This window comes from Galeopterus variegatus, unplaced genomic scaffold, assembly GCF_000696425.1.
Source record: "Galeopterus variegatus unplaced genomic scaffold, G_variegatus-3.0.2 Scaffold692, whole genome shotgun sequence".
Taxonomy (NCBI): Eukaryota; Metazoa; Chordata; class Mammalia; order Dermoptera; family Cynocephalidae; genus Galeopterus; species Galeopterus variegatus.
Window position 1 is genome coordinate 491,762 of NW_007726803.1, and position 16,822 is coordinate 508,583.

Consider the following 16,822-nt stretch of genomic DNA (forward strand, 5'->3'; position numbering starts at 1 on the left):
TGAAAAAATTCATTTCAGCTGTGGTGCACTTGTACTATGCTACCAGGTTTCTGCTGGGCACGTCTAGAACACCAGACAACTACCTTAGAGATCAATAGGCCCAAATACTTAATTTTACACATATGAGCATTGATGACCAGAGGAGTTAAGCCACTTGCCCAAGATCACACAGCCAGTTTTCAGCAAGACCAGTTGTGCAGATTCCTGTTCAGTGCCCCTTGACTTCCAGCAGGCCGGTGATCCTGCTCTGTAGGGCCCTTGATTCTGTTCGCCGAGGAGACGGAGGTAGAGACAGGGGAAAGCAGGAAGCAGTTGGTTTGTGTCAGTCACAGCTGCTCATTTGGCTGCGCCTGCCTCTTGTCCCTTCACCCTGTTTGTCTCTTCATCTCTCCATCTTCCCAGCCCTAAGCCAGCAGGCTTGTCTGCCTTCTGGCCAGAGGGCCAGGGTCTGTGAGCCAGGGGTTCGCCTCTCTTAGTTGTAATGAGGCAGAAGTGTCCTTGCCACCCCAGGAGAGAGCTTGCAAGGGTGGGCTGGAGAGAAGGGACTCCAAAGGGTGGAGATTTGGGGTGGGAGCAGTAGAACTGGATTAATTCTGCAGAACCAGGGGATGGGGAAATAAAGCATGTTTTAGAAAGACTTTTCTTTTGAAAAGACAGGCCCGTTTCTGGTCTGCTTCTCATTTTCCTCTTGGGAGAGAAGAGAAGGTCTGCTTTAGAGGATGATGGGGACAGGCATGAGCTTGGGTTGTTTGAGCTTGGATTATCTGCCCACAGGCCAAGTCTACCCCCCATGTGATTTTGTAAATAAAGTTTTATTGGAACACAGCCCATTCATCTTTCATGTATTGTCTGTGGCTGCTTTTGCACTACAAGGATAGAGTTGAGTTGTCCCAACAGAGACCAGATGGCCCTCAAAGCCTAAAATATTTACTCTCTGGCCCTTTGCAGACCCCTGTTCTAGCAGAGCAGTACTTCCTGGGTTCTCCAGGTCCAGGTATGGTACCTCCACTTGGCTTACTAAAAGAGATCAGCATTTCCAAAAGGTTTCCTTATGAAGAACCCAAAAAGAAACCAAAAAGGGAGGTAAACAAAGTGATACAGCAAGTTGAGGAGGAATGAGACCAGGATAGCCTCTTAGCTGGGGCAGTGCGGGGCTGTGTAGTGCCAGCTGGGGCACTGCGCCTTCCCAGGGGTGTGGCGTGGCCTTGCTTTGGGGCAGCTCAGTTGGCCTCATCTCCAGGGTACAGTAGTAGGAAGTTGGAGCCTCGGCAAGATGTGGACCCCAGGCAATGAAGCCTCACATTCTGAACTCAGACCTTCTTGGCTGCACTGGCTTTAAGCCTTGGAGGTCCTAGTGCATCTACCTTGTCTCAGCCCTTCCAGTGCTTAAAAGCCAGGCCAGCATGGCTCCTGCTGCCCGAGAAGGCTGCAGACTGCCAGGTCTGGTGAAAGGCTCTGGCCTCGGACCCAGCCCTGTCTGTCTTTGGGTGAAGTCCCCAGGAGTTCCTCTACACCCGACTCCAGCTGACCTGGTGTATGAGAGTGACTGGGGAAATATCTCTGACCGGGTACCGGCATTTCCTTGGCACATCCAGTGTTGAACACCATCTAGTTCTTATCCTTGCAGCCCCAGGAGCATGATTTTCCTGTTGCCCCCAGACCTGATTGAGCCCATGGAGCCAGGCTCATGTTAACCACATTCATGGGAGATCTTGCCAGTGGTGGCTAGACATTATTGAACACTGATTATGTACTAGGCACTGTGCTGGGCACTATTACCTATTACCTCATTTAATCCTCACAGAAACCCAGAAGGTAAGTATAAGGCTCCATCCCAATTTTTACAAGTTTGGGAATAGGCCCAGAGAGGTTTAAGTAGCTTCCTCAAAGGGGCAGAGTCTGGATTTGAACCCAGGCAGTTAGACTCCAGAGGCTTCACTAAACCTCTCCACAGACCCTGCTTTGTTGGTTTACCATGAGAACTGGAAGGGCCAGGATTCCCAGTTCTACATGAGAAGCCAGCTTGCAATTGGAAGGTGGCTCATTTAGGTGATTTAAATGGTGAGTGGTATGAAGCTCTGATCACCTGAGGTCTGTGTCCCTGCAAGTGATGGACACTGTGCCAGCTGTGCAGCCTTAAGCAAGTGACTTAACCTCTCTGCTTCGGTTTCTTCATCTGCAAAATGGAGGGAATAATAGCACCAATTACTGTAGGTTTGTTATGAAAATACATGAGTCACTCTGTGTAAAGTTCTTAGCAAGACGCTTGGCAGTCAGTAAGTGCCGTGTGGATGTTTGCTCTGTTTGTTGTTACTCTCTGTAAATGGGTCAGCAGCTCTCTCGGCCAGTGCTAAGTGGGCAGTGCAAGGGTTTGTCTCTCCCACTTGTGTCTCAACATGTCCTTGTAATTGTCCCCAGTGCAGCCAGCGCTCTGCTCCTCTGGAGGTGATGAGCAGCCCAGCATGGAAAGTACCAGCCTTGGGATGCCCCTAGACCTGGTTCCATCTCTGGCTCATGGGAAATTGGGCTAGTTACTTCCCCTATCCAAAAGATTCCTCCCCTGTAAAATGGGGCTAAAAACACATACCTATTTCATGGGGTTGTCATGGTATAGGTAGACAGTATCAATGCTCTTTACACGGCCACTCTGATTTTCTAGAATTGTTCTTACCATGATTAGGCCAAGAGCTTTCCGTCTCATTATAAGGTTAATGGCATCATATCTCATGATCATGTTCTTTTTTGGTGCTTTGATTTTGCTCCTCCTTCTTGGCAGGAGGACAACTTTTAACCCCATTTCACAGATGAGGAAACTGAGACCCAGGTTGAACACCACTGTCTGAGTCTGGAATAGAGACCTCATTGCTTCCGGTCACTAAAGGTCCTTGTCCTTCTGGATTGGGGTTGGGGAGTGAGGCTCCCTTCCATTCTGTTAGAGTCTGCCCACCTTCCTCAGTGGGTGGGGCTGTGGCAAGGGCTGAACAAGACATCAGATCCAGTGGACATGGTGCCCCAGGACCTGGAGGCTGGCTTTAGGTGCTCCAACCCTGACATTTGATGTTCCGAGTCCAAGCTGCTGAGCCTGCTGGCCTGTGAGGACCTTTGGAACCACTAGGCCCTGTGGGGCCAGCCACCCACATGGACAGAGAGGAAGGGCCAGGCTCCTCCTCCAGGGTCATGATAACCCATGGGTGGGTTGTGTAGGATTCTTTGTGTTCCAGAGGATTCCTGCCTTTCGGCAGACACCTCATTATCCCCAACCCAGCCAGCTGTGTCCCAGTGCCTCTGCAATCACATAGGCCCATAGCCAGCCCAGGGCCATGAAGTCACTCCTCTCCCCTCCCCCGCCTTCCGCCCTGTGGCCGTGTGCTGGCCGCTGCTGACCACGACCACAAGGAGCCTGCAGCCACTCGCTGGGTGGAGCTCCTGCCTGCCTAACGTTCTCTCTCCTCCTCTGGTTCTCTTCTGCTGCTGTTTGTTCTCGGGGGACTCGGAAGTGTGGCTGTCCAGCTGGACTGAGTCTCCCAAGAAGGACTTGACAGGTACTGCCCAGTGTGCATGTGAGTGCATGCGTGAACATGTGTGTCCTGGGCACACATGTGTGGGAATGGGTGCTCACAGGCCGCTTTCTGCATGCTTCCCAGTGATTTGTAGCAGCCCTTTATCAGCATGTCCTCCGCTTGCTGTGCCCTCTGCCTTCCAGGTCGACCTTTTTTAGGTCTCAGATCCAGCCTTGGAGCCCTTTGATGAGTTCACAGTGTGTAAGCAAGTGTGCCGTGCACCCAGAGTGTGTGGTTTGAATCCCAGCCCTGCCACGTCCTGGCTGCGCTGCCTTGGGCAGGTTACGCAACCTCCCTAAGGGGGTGTATTGCCTCCTGGGGGAGCTCGAACACAGAGCATGCTCGAACAGTGATGGGGCTACCATCGTCTTCAGTGCTGTCTCGTTGGCCAAGCCTGGCACACAGAGCATGCTCGAACAGTGATGGGGCTACCATCGTCTTCAGTGCTGTCTCGTTGGCCATCCCAGTGAGATGGGCCAACCAAAGATGATTCATCTCACTTCAGGCAGTTAAACCGAGGCGATAGGGAGCTCCCAGATGCCCAAGCCTGGTTTCCAGTGATCTCACTTGGGAGTTGGAGATTTGGGCCAGGGGGTGGACAGTCTCCTGATTGTGACTGAAGGTGGGGCACAGCCCCCATGCCCCACAGATACAGAGCTTGGAGCTGCCTCCGGCCTCAAGGGGGCTCCTGGCGGAGATGGGCCTCAGCATCTTGGACCTTGGCCTATGTCCAGGAAGAGCTGGACCAGGGGTCAGGGACTTGCCTTTAGCCTTTGGTATTACTGAACAATGGCAGAAAAACCCAGAGAGCGGGGTTCTCAGCTCCTAGAGGGAGCTAATGGGGGGAGGGATGGAATTTCCAGAAGTGTCTCCTATAGGGCCTCTACATTTCTGAGAGTATTGCCCACCCCCATAACTCCAACCCAAAACCTGAGAGCCAAAAAAAAAAAAAGAAACCATACCTGAGAGCAGAGGTTCAGGCTGGGAGATTGAGGGACAAGGCAGAGGATCAGAGGTCAGGGGGGGCTGGGCCAGTCCCAGGGGTTAAAGCCCAAAGCTCAGCCCCTCCCTGCCACAGATGTGGGCAGGGAGTGGGAGGTGGATGTCCTGGGAGAGGGGCCAGAGGAGAAGAGAAGGTAGAGGGTGGGAGGGCAGAGGGCCCCCTCCCTTCCCATATGATCGATCGTCCTTCTGCCGTTCTCTGTGACGAGGGCCTGGGCCTGAGCTAATCACTGGGCTCCTGTCCCTTTTTCCCCTCTCCATAAGCCAGTAAGCTGGAGCCCACTTGGCCCACAGCAATACATTTTATTCACCAGACGTATAGCTGAGAGGCCGGCAGGCCTAGTCCAGCCTGGGAGGAACGAGTTGTGAGGGTCTGGAAGGGCCTTGGTGGGATGCCCAGGGCTGGGGGGGTCATGGGGAGCCTGAGGCAGAGGCCACCACAGGGCCCGGCTTCTCAGGATGAGCCTAGCTGTTTGGAGCAGGAGACCCAGGGGAGGCAGCGTAGACTGGGGAGAAACCCAGCTACACTGGGAGTCCCAGGCCAGAGTCTTGGGCAAGTCTCCAGGTCTCTCTGGGCCTCGGTTTCTTCATCTGGAAGGCTGGAGAGTTCTATGAGACAGGAAACTTGGAGGTAAGGGGCTGTGCTGGAGATCCTTGTAGATAAGGGTCCTTGGCCCGCTAGCCTGGCATCACCCCAGAGCGGTCCCAGGGACCTCTGATCTGAATCCCCAGCTGGCAGGTGCCCACTGTCTGCCAGGAGGTGGGGTCTGGGAGAGGCATGTTGCAGGGACACAGTCCTGGACCTCCCTTCCTCACCCTTCTGGTGTCTGTGGCCCTAATTCACTCTGAGCTGCCTGCTGTTTCTGAGGCTGCGGAGGAGCTAAAAGCTCTTCAGTTCTTCCCCAAATCTCCCATTCCCTCGGCTTGCTTTATAAGTGACTATATACAGTTTACATAGGACTTTAACCCCTATCACTTCATTCCCTGCTTGGAACAACCCTGTGAGGTGGGTGCTGTTACTGTTCCTGTTTATAGATGGGGAGCTAAAGCTCAGAGAGGTTGAGCGTCCTCCTTAGGATAACAGAGCTAGGAAGGGCAAAGCAGGACTGGACCTCAGACCCTCAGACTCTCTAAGGTTTTGCATCGTGAATCTCAGGTAATTATTGTGTCCAGTGTCACATCCTATGGCACCAGTCCTGGAGTGTCAATTCTCATCAGGGAGATACATGTCTAAAGCATGGGGTCTGGATGGGGAGCAATGCCCAAGAAAAAGTCCAGGAGAGAACAGGAGAGAGCACCATGGCTGGAGTGATAAGAGAGCCTTCTGGAGGGGCAGAGATGCTTGAGTAGAATTGGAATTGGTGGAGAGAAGAGAGAAAGCATTCCAGGCATGGGGCCACAGCTAAAGCAAAGGCTTGGGAAGTCAGAACCTGGACAGAACAGTGTCATTGGCACACAGCAGGTGCTCAATACATGTTTATTGAATCACAAATGTTGCATGGAATTAGGGGGGAGGGGAGGGAACTTGGGGAGCTTAGATTGGCAAGAAAGATTAGGTTTGAATTTGGCCTTTATTCTTTAGGCAACAGGGAGCCACTGACGATGTTAAAGTGGGGGACTGACTTGGCAAAAGTCTAGTTGAGACGTTTAAGTTGGCAGCTGGGATCAGGTAGGAGCCAGGGTTCCATCCAGGTGGTAATTGGAGGAATGTAGGTGTGAGGCAAGGATGGGGCAGCGGTTCAGGGGACCCCCAGGGCCCCCAAAAGGTCCAGCCAAGGGCTCCATAATAAAGCACAAGGGTCCACCCCTGGATGAGATTCATGCAAAGTCCCCTTCCAACCCAGGAGAGGCTATACTCTCTAGAAGGGGTACACCCTTCTCCATGCTCCTGCCAAACACTTTTCGTCTGAAGACAAGAGGCTGCCTCCACTGCCCCTCCCCTCCCTCAAGCAGACTCCTCCAGCCCCCAATTTTCCAGGCCTTGCCTGGGAGGAGATCCAGAGCAGCCTTTCTGAGATGACATCACCACCCACCGGCTGCCCGGCCTGCCGAGTGGTTTCTCATCTGGATACCTGCTCCCAGCTCCCACTCACCCTGCGGTCCTGGGCGGGCAACACCCTAAGAAGCAGATGCCAGAGAGGGAGCTGGGAGCCTGTGTGTGCTGGGGGAGGGGAGGCAGCCAGAAGGACAGAGTGTTTGTTATCCATGTGTTGTCGTCCCACAGCCGTTGGAGTGGCCTCCAAGAAGTGCCACAGCCTGTTTGTGCTCTATAAAGCCTGGAGAACGTTTTCTTAACTTTTCTACCTGCATCCCAGAGTGTCAGCCTTCAGAAAGTTCAGGCCAATTTTCCAAGAAGGCTGTGGGGGGAGGGGGTGCGGGCGTATGGATTTTCCTCCGTTTTGAAATCTTGTCTCAGATTTTCTTGGCTTGGATTAAAATGAGCTGATGTCTCTCCACTCCCCAGCACTCCTCATTAGCGTCTTGCCACAAACCCAGAGCTCCTTGCTTCTCCTTACCTCTGTTTCCTCATCTCCCCTTTCTCCCTTTGCACTCACTTGTCTAGTTTTCCCATGTTTCAGAGGTGAGGCCCTGCCGGTTTATCCACAGTGGAACCCAGAGCTCCTTGCTTCTCCTTACCTCTGTTTCCTCATCTCCCCTTTCTCCCTTCGCACTCACTTGTCTAGTTTTCCCATGTTTCAGAGGTGAGGCCCTGCCGGTTTATCCACAGTGACTCAACAAACTAAATCACCCTGTTCATCTGCCCATTCATTTCATCATTCATTCATTTCACAAACATCTGTTGAGTACCTGCCACCTAATGGGCACTGTGGTCTGGTCAGCAGGGGTCGCAAAAGTCAACAGGAAACCCACACTCCAGTCTTTATGAAGCACCAGCTGTGTATCTGGGAATATAAGGGGAATGAGGCAGGCCCTTCCCTGGAGACCAGGCACCAGCGGAAATCAAGGTCATCAGCGGTGGTGTCGGGTGTGCTTGGGCTTAATCCCAGCTGTGTGACTTGGAAAATTGCTTACCCTCGTGAGACTCAGTTTGCCCATGTGTAAGATGGAGCTGCGACAGGACACACTGTTTGGGTTGTAAGGATCACATGAGACAGCAAGATGTGCACTGATGGCGGCTCACAGTTACCAGTGTCATCTGGGCACTCTCAGGACTTGGACGCTCTCTAACCTACGGTGGAACTCCTCTCCTCTTCCGTTTGTGTCTTGAGTTTTCCTTTCCCGTTTTCTCATCCAGTGCTCCCCAAACTGTGAAGTGAGCCCCCCCATATCACACAAGGTGGGGACCGACCTTTTATGTGCCTGGTACACTTAAATGTTGTTGGCCAGAGTCTCCAAGCTCAGTGCCCTGGCCCAGGCACAGTGGGAGGTCATCTGTCAGCACAGTGTCCAGTGCTGCCTCTGTCCGGCTGGCAGGACAGGTGAAGAAGCTGGCCACATCTGAGTGCACAGGCGGGGCTGGCCCTGCTGCCCAGCTGTCGGTCGCATTTCTGCCTGAAACACAATCCTGGCTTTGGAGAGGCTGCCGGGGACTGTGCATATCCATGTGGCCATCACCCCCTGCCCTAGGTAGGATGGAGGCTCCCCCAGGGAAGGACCCAAAGATCAAAGAAGTGCTGCTCCTGGTGCATATGAGAGCCATGGGGGCAGGACGGGGTGTCTAAAAAATACTCATTCCTGGGCCCCACCCCAGACCAGTTAAACATGGATCTCTGAAGCCCAGGCATCAGTATTTTTGAAAAGCTCCCCAAGTGATTCTGTGCTACCAAGTTGAGGATCACTGCTAGAAGAATGAGATGTATGGAAACAAATCAGAAGAGCTGTTCTGTAGTGGAAAGACAGATAGGCTTGAGCCTGGAACACAGAGTGAATTTATGGTGTCTCCATACCAGCTGTGGGAGCTGGGGTGAGTCTCTTGCCCTCTCTGGGCCTCTGATTTGTCTTTTGTGAGATGGGAAGATAAGAGGGATGTTGTGAGGAAGAAATAGGGCAGTAAATGTGCCTGGCACATAGCATTTGCCAATTCAGATGCAGGTGTGCAGGGAATGTGGCTGCAGGCTGAGGTGCCAAGGGGGCCATGTGGAGCCTGGAGACCCTAAGCCATTGCTGCAGTCAGGCTAGTGGTATGACACCCCTCAGCCTTCGAGGAGATTGGCAGACACATAGTTTAAGAAGTGCAATTCCCTTTGGGCTGGGGTTGGGGCTGGTCTGGGAAGGCTTCCTATAGATCTCTGGCTTGTGGATCCTTTTAGCTCCTAGCAGGGCATGTCATGTGTCAGGTGTGTTATCCCCACCCTCATCCCCACCCCAGTGATGATGATGGTAATAGTTGGAGCACAGAGAGGTTTAAGCAGCAAGTCCAATGCCACACAGCCAGTAAGCTGAGACGGGCACCCAGGCTGTCCACCTCCCAGTCTGGCGCTTGCTTAATGAATGTCACACTGGTCCAGTGGTTAAGAACAGAGAAGAGGCTTGCTCCTGGGAGCCTGGGGCCCACCTCCCCTCTGCTGCACCCCAACTTTTCACCCCTCAAGCTCCTGAGACTGCCAGAGCCTGACCACAAGCCCCATAACTTAAAGGCAGAGGAAGACTGAGTCAGTCTCCATATGGGGAGATGGAAGCAGCCGGGCCAACCAGGCCCTTCTGGAAATGAGGCTGGGCCAGTGGCTGAGGCTGGTCCGTCTGCCCGGCCCTGGGCTCGGTGGCAGCGCCTGGGTTTGCCCGAGGGGCAAGGAATGGAGCTGAATTTGAGGAAAAGTTGGCGGGGGGCGGGCCGGGCTGGCCAGCCGCTGGCGCTGGGACTTTCTTCTTGGGTTTCAAGTAAACAGTCTGGGCCCTCCTCCCCTGCTCTGCCTCCACCCCCAGCTCCTCATTCGACGGGTCTCATGTGTTTCTATTTAAGGGTTGCGAGTAAACCCCAGTGATTGGCGGCCTCCAACCCTCTTGACTCCTCGCCTGGGCCTGGGCTGTGGAGAAGTTCTCTCCCGCTCTTGCCTCTCCCTCTCCCGCCCGAGGGGAGCAGGGCTGCCTTTTCTCTGGGGCTCACAGGGCTGGGGGGTCGAAGCAGGAGCCTCCTCCTCGCTCACCTTTCTCTCTCCTGCTCTCTGGCCTCAGCCTCCATGGGCACTTGCGACCCTCCCCTCACGCCCCTGCTGGCAGCCAAATGGCCTGGAGAGACCACGTCGGCCCCAGGCCTCTCCTCGGACTCCCTCTCCCTGGGCTGTGACTAACTCATCGCAGCAGCAGCCTTTTCCTGACTCTGCTTGGCCTCTGTCTGCCTCTGTCTCTCTCCTCCCCCTCCTCCTCTGTCCCCTCCCTGGCCCCCGGCTCCCCATGTCCCCCGGTCCCCGCGGTGCAGGGGCCGGTGTGGGGCCTTGCTATATGGCCTGTCCTTGGGGCCTGGCGAGCTGCGAGCTCTGGCTGCGGGTTGCCCCTCGGAGCGGCGCTGGCGACGGAACAGCCTCCCACGAGGAGGCCGATGGACAGGGGGCGCCCCGGCCGCGGGGCCATGGCTGGCCGCTGGCTCACCGCGTGCTTTCTGCCCTCGCCAGGTGCCGACAGCAACGCCGAGCCCATGATCCTGGAGCAGTATGTGGTGGTGTCCAACTATAAGAAGCAGGAGAACTCGGAGCTGAGCCTCCAGGCCGGGGAGGTGGTGGATGTTATCGAGAAGAATGAAAGTGGTGAGTGGCCGGCCGGCTGGCCACTTGGGCCCCGGCCCAGCTCTTTGGCTGCACTGGGTTTTGTTCCCTTCCTCCTCCCCCACCTCTGCAGCTATACGTTATTTCCATCTGGCAGGGAGAGGGCTGAGTAGGCTGAAGTTTCCCCCTGTTGGTTTGGGCTGCAGGCCAGAAGTTTGCCTGGTGGTGGAAGAATGTCTCCCCAGCTCAGGGATAATTAACCGGCCTGTGTTAATGCATGGCCAGGGTGGCAGCCGCAGGGATAAGCGTCTAGCCCCTGCTCAGGGTCCCCATGTCTTCTGAGGCCCATGGGGAAGGTAGCTTCCAGCTCAGGGGTGCTCAACAACAGCTTCCCCTCTTGGAGCCATATTCCAAGGCAGGGTCCAAGCAGGGGCAGGAGAATTTGGCCAGATGGTGGGGAAGGCAGACTGTGATGTCACTGTGAGGTCCAGGGTCCCCAGGCCCCTGGTGAGTTATTTGAGGAAGGGCCAGGACTGTGGGAGCTGGCTAGTGTCTGGGTGGTATGCTGACCACCCCCTGCTGAGTTGGAGGCTGCCAGGACCTGGAAAGAGGCCCAGATGGGGGTGAAGCCAGGCTCCGGGCCAGGGGGCCCTGCAGCGTCCATTCTGTCACTAGGAGCCAGCACAGGGGCCATGCTGATGGCTGCCCAGGGGCTGCCGGTTCCAAGGTTCTTGCAAAGTGGGCCAGTGTACCTTGGTGTAGTTAGCAGCAGGAGTCATACATAGCAGGTGGGGAGAGGAGAGCCCAAGTCTGTCAGTGCTGGGGTGTGGGCCCATCAGCCCCTGCAGAGCCAGGGATGGGGCTTGATCCCGGCATGTCCATCAGCAGGTTGCCCACAGCCTGTTAGGTCTTGAATCAGTTCCTGGGGTGTTTTGTTTCCATTTTGATTTGCTGTGGGGAAGGCACAGGAGCCTCCCTAGACTGTATTTGGTGGACACTTCCAGAGGGAAGGGCCTGTTCTCTCCTAGTTTCACTCCGTTCTCTTCTAGTTATTTGAATCCTGAAAGGAAGGCAAACCGAAGGACCACTGTGCCCATTCTGTAAATAGAATAACTGAGGCACAGAGAGACTGAGGGGAAGTAAGTTCGCTGAGGTTGAAGGCAGAACTGGGGTGTTCTTGGGCTCCTCATTGCTAGGCGTCTGGGTGGCAGCAGCTGTGGGGATGCCAAGGAAACCCCAGCAGTCTCCCGGGGGCTTCTGCCACAGGCAGCTCCCTGAGAATGGGGCCAAGATGCAAGCATAGGCCTGACTCATGGCCCTCCTGGCCTGGGGTCTTCTCAGCCTGTCCCCTCTCAGACAGGTTAGGCTCTGCCCTTGTGCCTGGAGTCATAGCCAGAGTGATCAGCAGCAGCTGTCTCCACCTGGCAAAGCCATGTCCCAGGTACCCACAGTGATGACCTTCCTGCACAGTGTTGCCCTCAACTGTTGTCATACTACCAGCCCCACCTGACCCCTCCCCCACTGCAGAGAAGCTGACATTATCCTGGGGGCTGGCTCTGGAAACCCTAAGCACCTTGAGAACCAGAGGAAGGATCTCTAGTGGCAGAATGGGAGACACCAGGTGGGGGAGATGTTTGTTTTGTAGCTTGCACCAAGGAAAGACAAGGCCCATTTCTCTGTATAAGGTCAGTTCTTAGAAGTCCTGGCTTAGGCACTTCTCAGCACCTACCTGCCTAGTCTCCCACCACAGCTGTATACCCCTGGAGCAGTAGGAAGTAGTAAGCCCCTGTGTCTTTGGGGGTCAATCACTGGCCAGGCTGCCAAAGAGTTGACACCACATTAAAGGAAGTCCATCCTGCTTTAAGCCTTCATGATTCCCAGGGGTGTGTGTGCCCTCCCCTTCCCATTTTATATCTAGGATCCTGGGAATACCTGGAGTCCTGCCTAGGAGTAGGGGCAGTATAGCCTTGAAAAAGCGAGAGTCTGTGTTAGGCCTAGAAAAGATGTGGAGACAACTCCTCTCCTGAGGAGTTCCCGATGGCTGTTGGAGGTGGCCCAAGCACCCTGACTCCCCATTGCCACCTGTGGCCAGAGGAGCCCAGCCTGGCACACAGACCCGATGATGGAGCTGCTGTTCTTAGAAGCAGGATTCTACCTACTACCTGTTGGCTGGATGGCCTCAGGTCCTTTGACTTCTCTGCACCTCAGTTATCCCTTCTAATAAAATGGAGGTAACCTTGTGGCTGCTGGGAAGCAGGGGCTGGAGCAAATGACCTCCCTGAGCCCTCTGCCAGGTCTGAACTCCATGGCTGGGTAATTCACTAGGGCCCTGGGAGTCAGGTGGAGAAAGCCTTCCCGAACATGCTTTTCTATTTCTCTGAGAGTTTTGTATCTTTACTCTTGGTGGAGATAGCTGCTCAGCTGGAGATGTTTGCACAGGGACCTGGAGTGCTGTGCCCGCCCATGCACTATCTGAACCTACCCTATCTGCCACCATCGGAGACCAGGAGGGCTGGAATGTACAATCAGCTTAACCAGAGAAACTAAGTGGGTGGAGGGGAGAAAGGAAGAGGGCCAAACTGCAGGTCCTCGGGAGGGTGGTGTCCCACTTCAGGGAAGGTGGAGGCCTGACGGCGGGGGAGAGGAGGCGTGTTGTGCATCCTGCAAGCTGGCTTTGGAAGGAGTGGTGAGTGAGGCTTTTGAACTCTGGAACAAAGACCCAATTGTGATGCCTTTGACACTGGGATGTGGTGGGCGTGTTGAGGCATTTCCACTCACATTGTTGGGGCAGCATCCCCAGTCAGCACCATTCCTGCCTCCCGGGGCCTCCCAGGGCCTTGCCTTGCCCACTGGGTGTCAGGACACTGCCTCTGTGCCCTCTCACTCATCTGGGAGTCCCTCAAGTAGAGTAATAGAGGCATCCAGCTACCTTTGGCTCTGCCTGCTTATCAGAGCCACCAAGCCATTTGGAGGTGTGGGCATGATAACACTCTGTCTCTCATTGGTCTGAAGAGAGATGTATCTGGAAGGCGATTCTGAATCAGCAAACAGTAAATGCCAAGTACCAGGCCACGCACTTCAGATGCATCATTCTACTGGAATCATGAAACAACCCCACATGGTAGAAGGCACTTTAACTGTTTTGTGGCTGAAATAGCAGGCTAAGAGGTTAAGAGATTTCCTTAAAGTTCAGTGGCTGAGATCCCTCTTCTCTACAGAGGCCATGGGAGAGGCTGAGAATGGGCTGATCCTAGGTGGGAGGTGGCAGAAGCCCAAGTTGGTGATGGTGTGAGAGAGACAAGGGCTGGCTGAGATGACTGCAGAGCTTCCTGAAACACCCTGTAGAAGGATGTCTCTGTGTTCCCTCCTTCCTGCATGGCACTCATAGGCTGTGAGAATTCACATTATTACTTGATTCTTTGAACTTGGGAGACAGACGACAGCTGATCTGAGTAGGGGACTGTTTACCCAGCACTGAGGATAAGCTTATCCCAGGGAACAAAAGGCAAAGACACCCAAAGTAAGACAGGAGTGGCTTTAGGGAAAGCATTTTTGATAAATCAGTAGGCCTGGGTCCAGCTAGAAAAGGATTCTTTTTCTCCATAGATCAATAGGGACACATATAGCAGAAAGATTCAACAGCTTTGGTGGCTTTGTCACCCTCAGGCCATGCCAGAGCATGCAGCAGCTGATGCTGCTTTGTCTTTGGAAACCCCTCCACCCTTAACATTAGCAACAGTGACTGAGATACCTCCTCTGAAGGACACTTTTGTGCCTCAAAACCCACAATGGCTTCACCCTCCAGCAGGCATTATTTGGTCTAACTTCTGGCGGAGGGGTGATGTCAGTGTCCTGGTTGCTCTGATTCTGTGTTGAGCAAAACTGCCTCCAACTTTCCAGGATTGTTTCCTTCCTCTTAGGATGACAGGCCAGGGGAGGAAGTGGGGAGATGAGTCAACAGAATTTTTCCTGCCTCAGCTTTCCTTCTCCGAGTCTTTGCTTGTTTTCTGGCACCAGCATGATACACTGGGAGTTCTTATACTTCCTTGGAAACAAGGAATTTTGAGCTCCTATGGTCCATCCACTTATTTTACAGGCAAGAAAACTGAGTCTTGGAGAGAGTTTGAGAATCTTCACCCCCCTCCAAAGTCAATACTTTAGTCCCAATTGAGTTATGAGCAGAGGACAGAACTTCACTTAGACTTGCTGAAGAGACGATGGATAGGATGCAGGAAAATCTCACCAAACACAAAGGTGAGAAGTAAATCCCAGGACTGGGAACCAGAAAGTTGGCATGCGCCAAAGCAGCTATTCTCGTCTGCATCTCTCTCCTGGACAGAACTTCACTTAGACTTGCTGAAGAGACGATGGATAGGATGCAGGAAAATCTCACCAAACACAAAGGTGAGAAGTAAATCCCAGCCTCCAGAGGCTGGGACTGGGAACCAGAAAGTTGGCATGCGCCAAAGCAGCTATTCTCGTCTGCATCTCTCTCCTGCATACCACGTGGATTGAAAGCACAGCTATGCTCTTCTCCTAACTACAGACCAGAATTCCTTTGCTTCTGTTCACCCATGACAGCAGCTGGTTTGCATGGTGTTGGTTTGTCAGGACCAGGCTTTGTATGACTTTTCCATTGAGATAGCTGCCAACAACTGACTGTGGCCTCTGGGTCTCTGGCAGACCAGAATTCCTTTGCTTCTGTTCACCCATGACAGCAGCTGGTTTGCATGGTGTTGGTTTGTCAGGACCAAGCTTTGTATGACTTTTCCATTGAGATAGCTGCCAACAACTGACTGTGGCCTCTGGGTCTCTGAATTCATAATTTGAAGTTTGATTCTGATTGGTTCCTGGCAAGCCAATGGATTGAGAAAACTTAGATCAGGTGTCCAGCCCTGGTCCAGTCAGCTGTGTCCAGGAGAAGCATCACAGGGCATAAACATGACTACCTAGCCAACCTCTTCAGCCATGGCTACTGGAGGGAAGGTTTTAAGGAAGGTAGATATTGTGGGGACACAGTACCCAAAAACATGTGGCTGCACCCATTTGACTTGTTTAGCATCTGTGTGTGATTGTGTAGTGGAGAGGGCAAAGAATCTGGAATTCCAATACTGCGTTTTAAGATCTAGTGCTACAGGGCCAAGCCCGTGGCGCACTCGGGAGAGTGTGGCGCTGGGAGCGCAGCAGCGCTCCCGCCGTGGATTCAGATCCTATATAGGGATGGCTGGTGCGATGAGCTCACTGGCTGAGCACAGTGCAGCCGGTCACAAAAAGGACAAAAAAAAAAAAAAAAAAGATCTAGTGCTACACTAACTGACTGTGTGATGTAAGTAGGAATCTATTTGTTTCCTGTGGGTAAAAGGGGCAGTGATACATACCACATGGGCTTTTTATAAGGGAGAAATATGCTGTACATAGTATTCATTTATTCACTCATTTATTTCACAATTCTTGAATACTTCTTTTGCTAATTGGGTATACACCAATAAGGTTTCTGCCTTTATGGAGCTTCAAGTCTAGTTGATGTGAGCATTCTGAGCATTTAAGGGGTGGACTGTATTGTGAGACTGGAATAGCTTTACAGATCCTCCATTGTCTTAAATGGACTTAACGTATATCTTCTATGTCTTTTGCTTAAATTCTCTGCTTACTAAGGAACCACCCAATTGCTAATTCAGACTTCCAAGTTACCCTTGCTCCTAGAAAAGGAGAAGACTGTTTCTAGAAAGGCAGATTTATTGCAGTCTACTTTGCAGATAAGTAAACTAACACTCATCCCCTCAACAGCCTTTTAAGAATCTGTTTGGTTCCAATGAGCCAGTCTCCATTTGGATGTGGTGACCCCCACATGGTCTCCATGAGGTTCTGTCCCAGCCATTGGAAAGCCCGCTCTCTAATAGCTCTTCTCTTAAGTGCTGCATGTGTGTGTTCCTGCTATATCACCCTAATCAGCAATTCCAAAGGCTATTCTGGTCCAAAACTACCTCTGGTGTTCAGCTGTTGTCTCCTTGAAGCTGGCTGTAGGGAAAGGTCCAGGGAGCATAAATCTAAGAGCAGAGGGGGACATCCTGTTCTAGCCTTGGGCCCTTCAGCCTAGATTTATTCACCCCAGGGTAGAGATTGTTCTGATAATGAGATTGCAGGATAGCCTAGTAATTAAGAACGTGGGCTTCAAGTTAGATAAGCCAGGTTTTAATCTTGATTTGGTCACTTACTATGGTGACCCTGGGAAAGTTTCTTGGGTCCTATAAGTAATAGTTTTTTTTACCTGTAAAATGGGCATAATTGTACCCACAGCTATAGGGTTGGTATATGCTGATTCAAAAGGAATTCAGTGCTTAGTGCAGGGCCTGGAACATAGTAAGTGCTCAATATATGATAGCCATTAGTAAGACCACTAGCCTGGGGCAGCTCTGCCACAGATTGGCCTTGGGGTCCACAGGGGGCCAGTTTCTCTTTTGTGACCTCAGTTCTGCACCTGGCCAGAGAATGGATTGTACTCAGTGGTGTGTGGGGACTCTCAGCACTGAGGGGCTGTGAGGTAGATATGGCAACAGGGAGTTTACTGTAAGGCAGTGAGGCCAGCACAACCTATCCTGG

At 52.9% G+C, this 16,822-nt stretch overlaps 1 protein-coding gene across 1 annotated transcript in view; it reads left to right on the forward strand.

The window, feature by feature from the left end:
• Window positions 1–3,522: 3,522 nt before the first annotated feature.
• Window positions 3,523–16,822, forward strand: part of SH3PXD2A (SH3 and PX domains 2A) — a 65,949-nt gene continuing 52,649 nt past the window's right edge. The window contains exons 1-2 of the mRNA XM_008571501.1: window positions 3,523–3,542; window positions 10,133–10,264. Coding sequence (XP_008569723.1) covers window positions 10,156–10,264 — 109 coding nt within the window. The 5' untranslated portion in view covers window positions 3,523–3,542; window positions 10,133–10,155. The remainder of the gene's footprint in view (window positions 3,543–10,132; window positions 10,265–16,822) is intronic.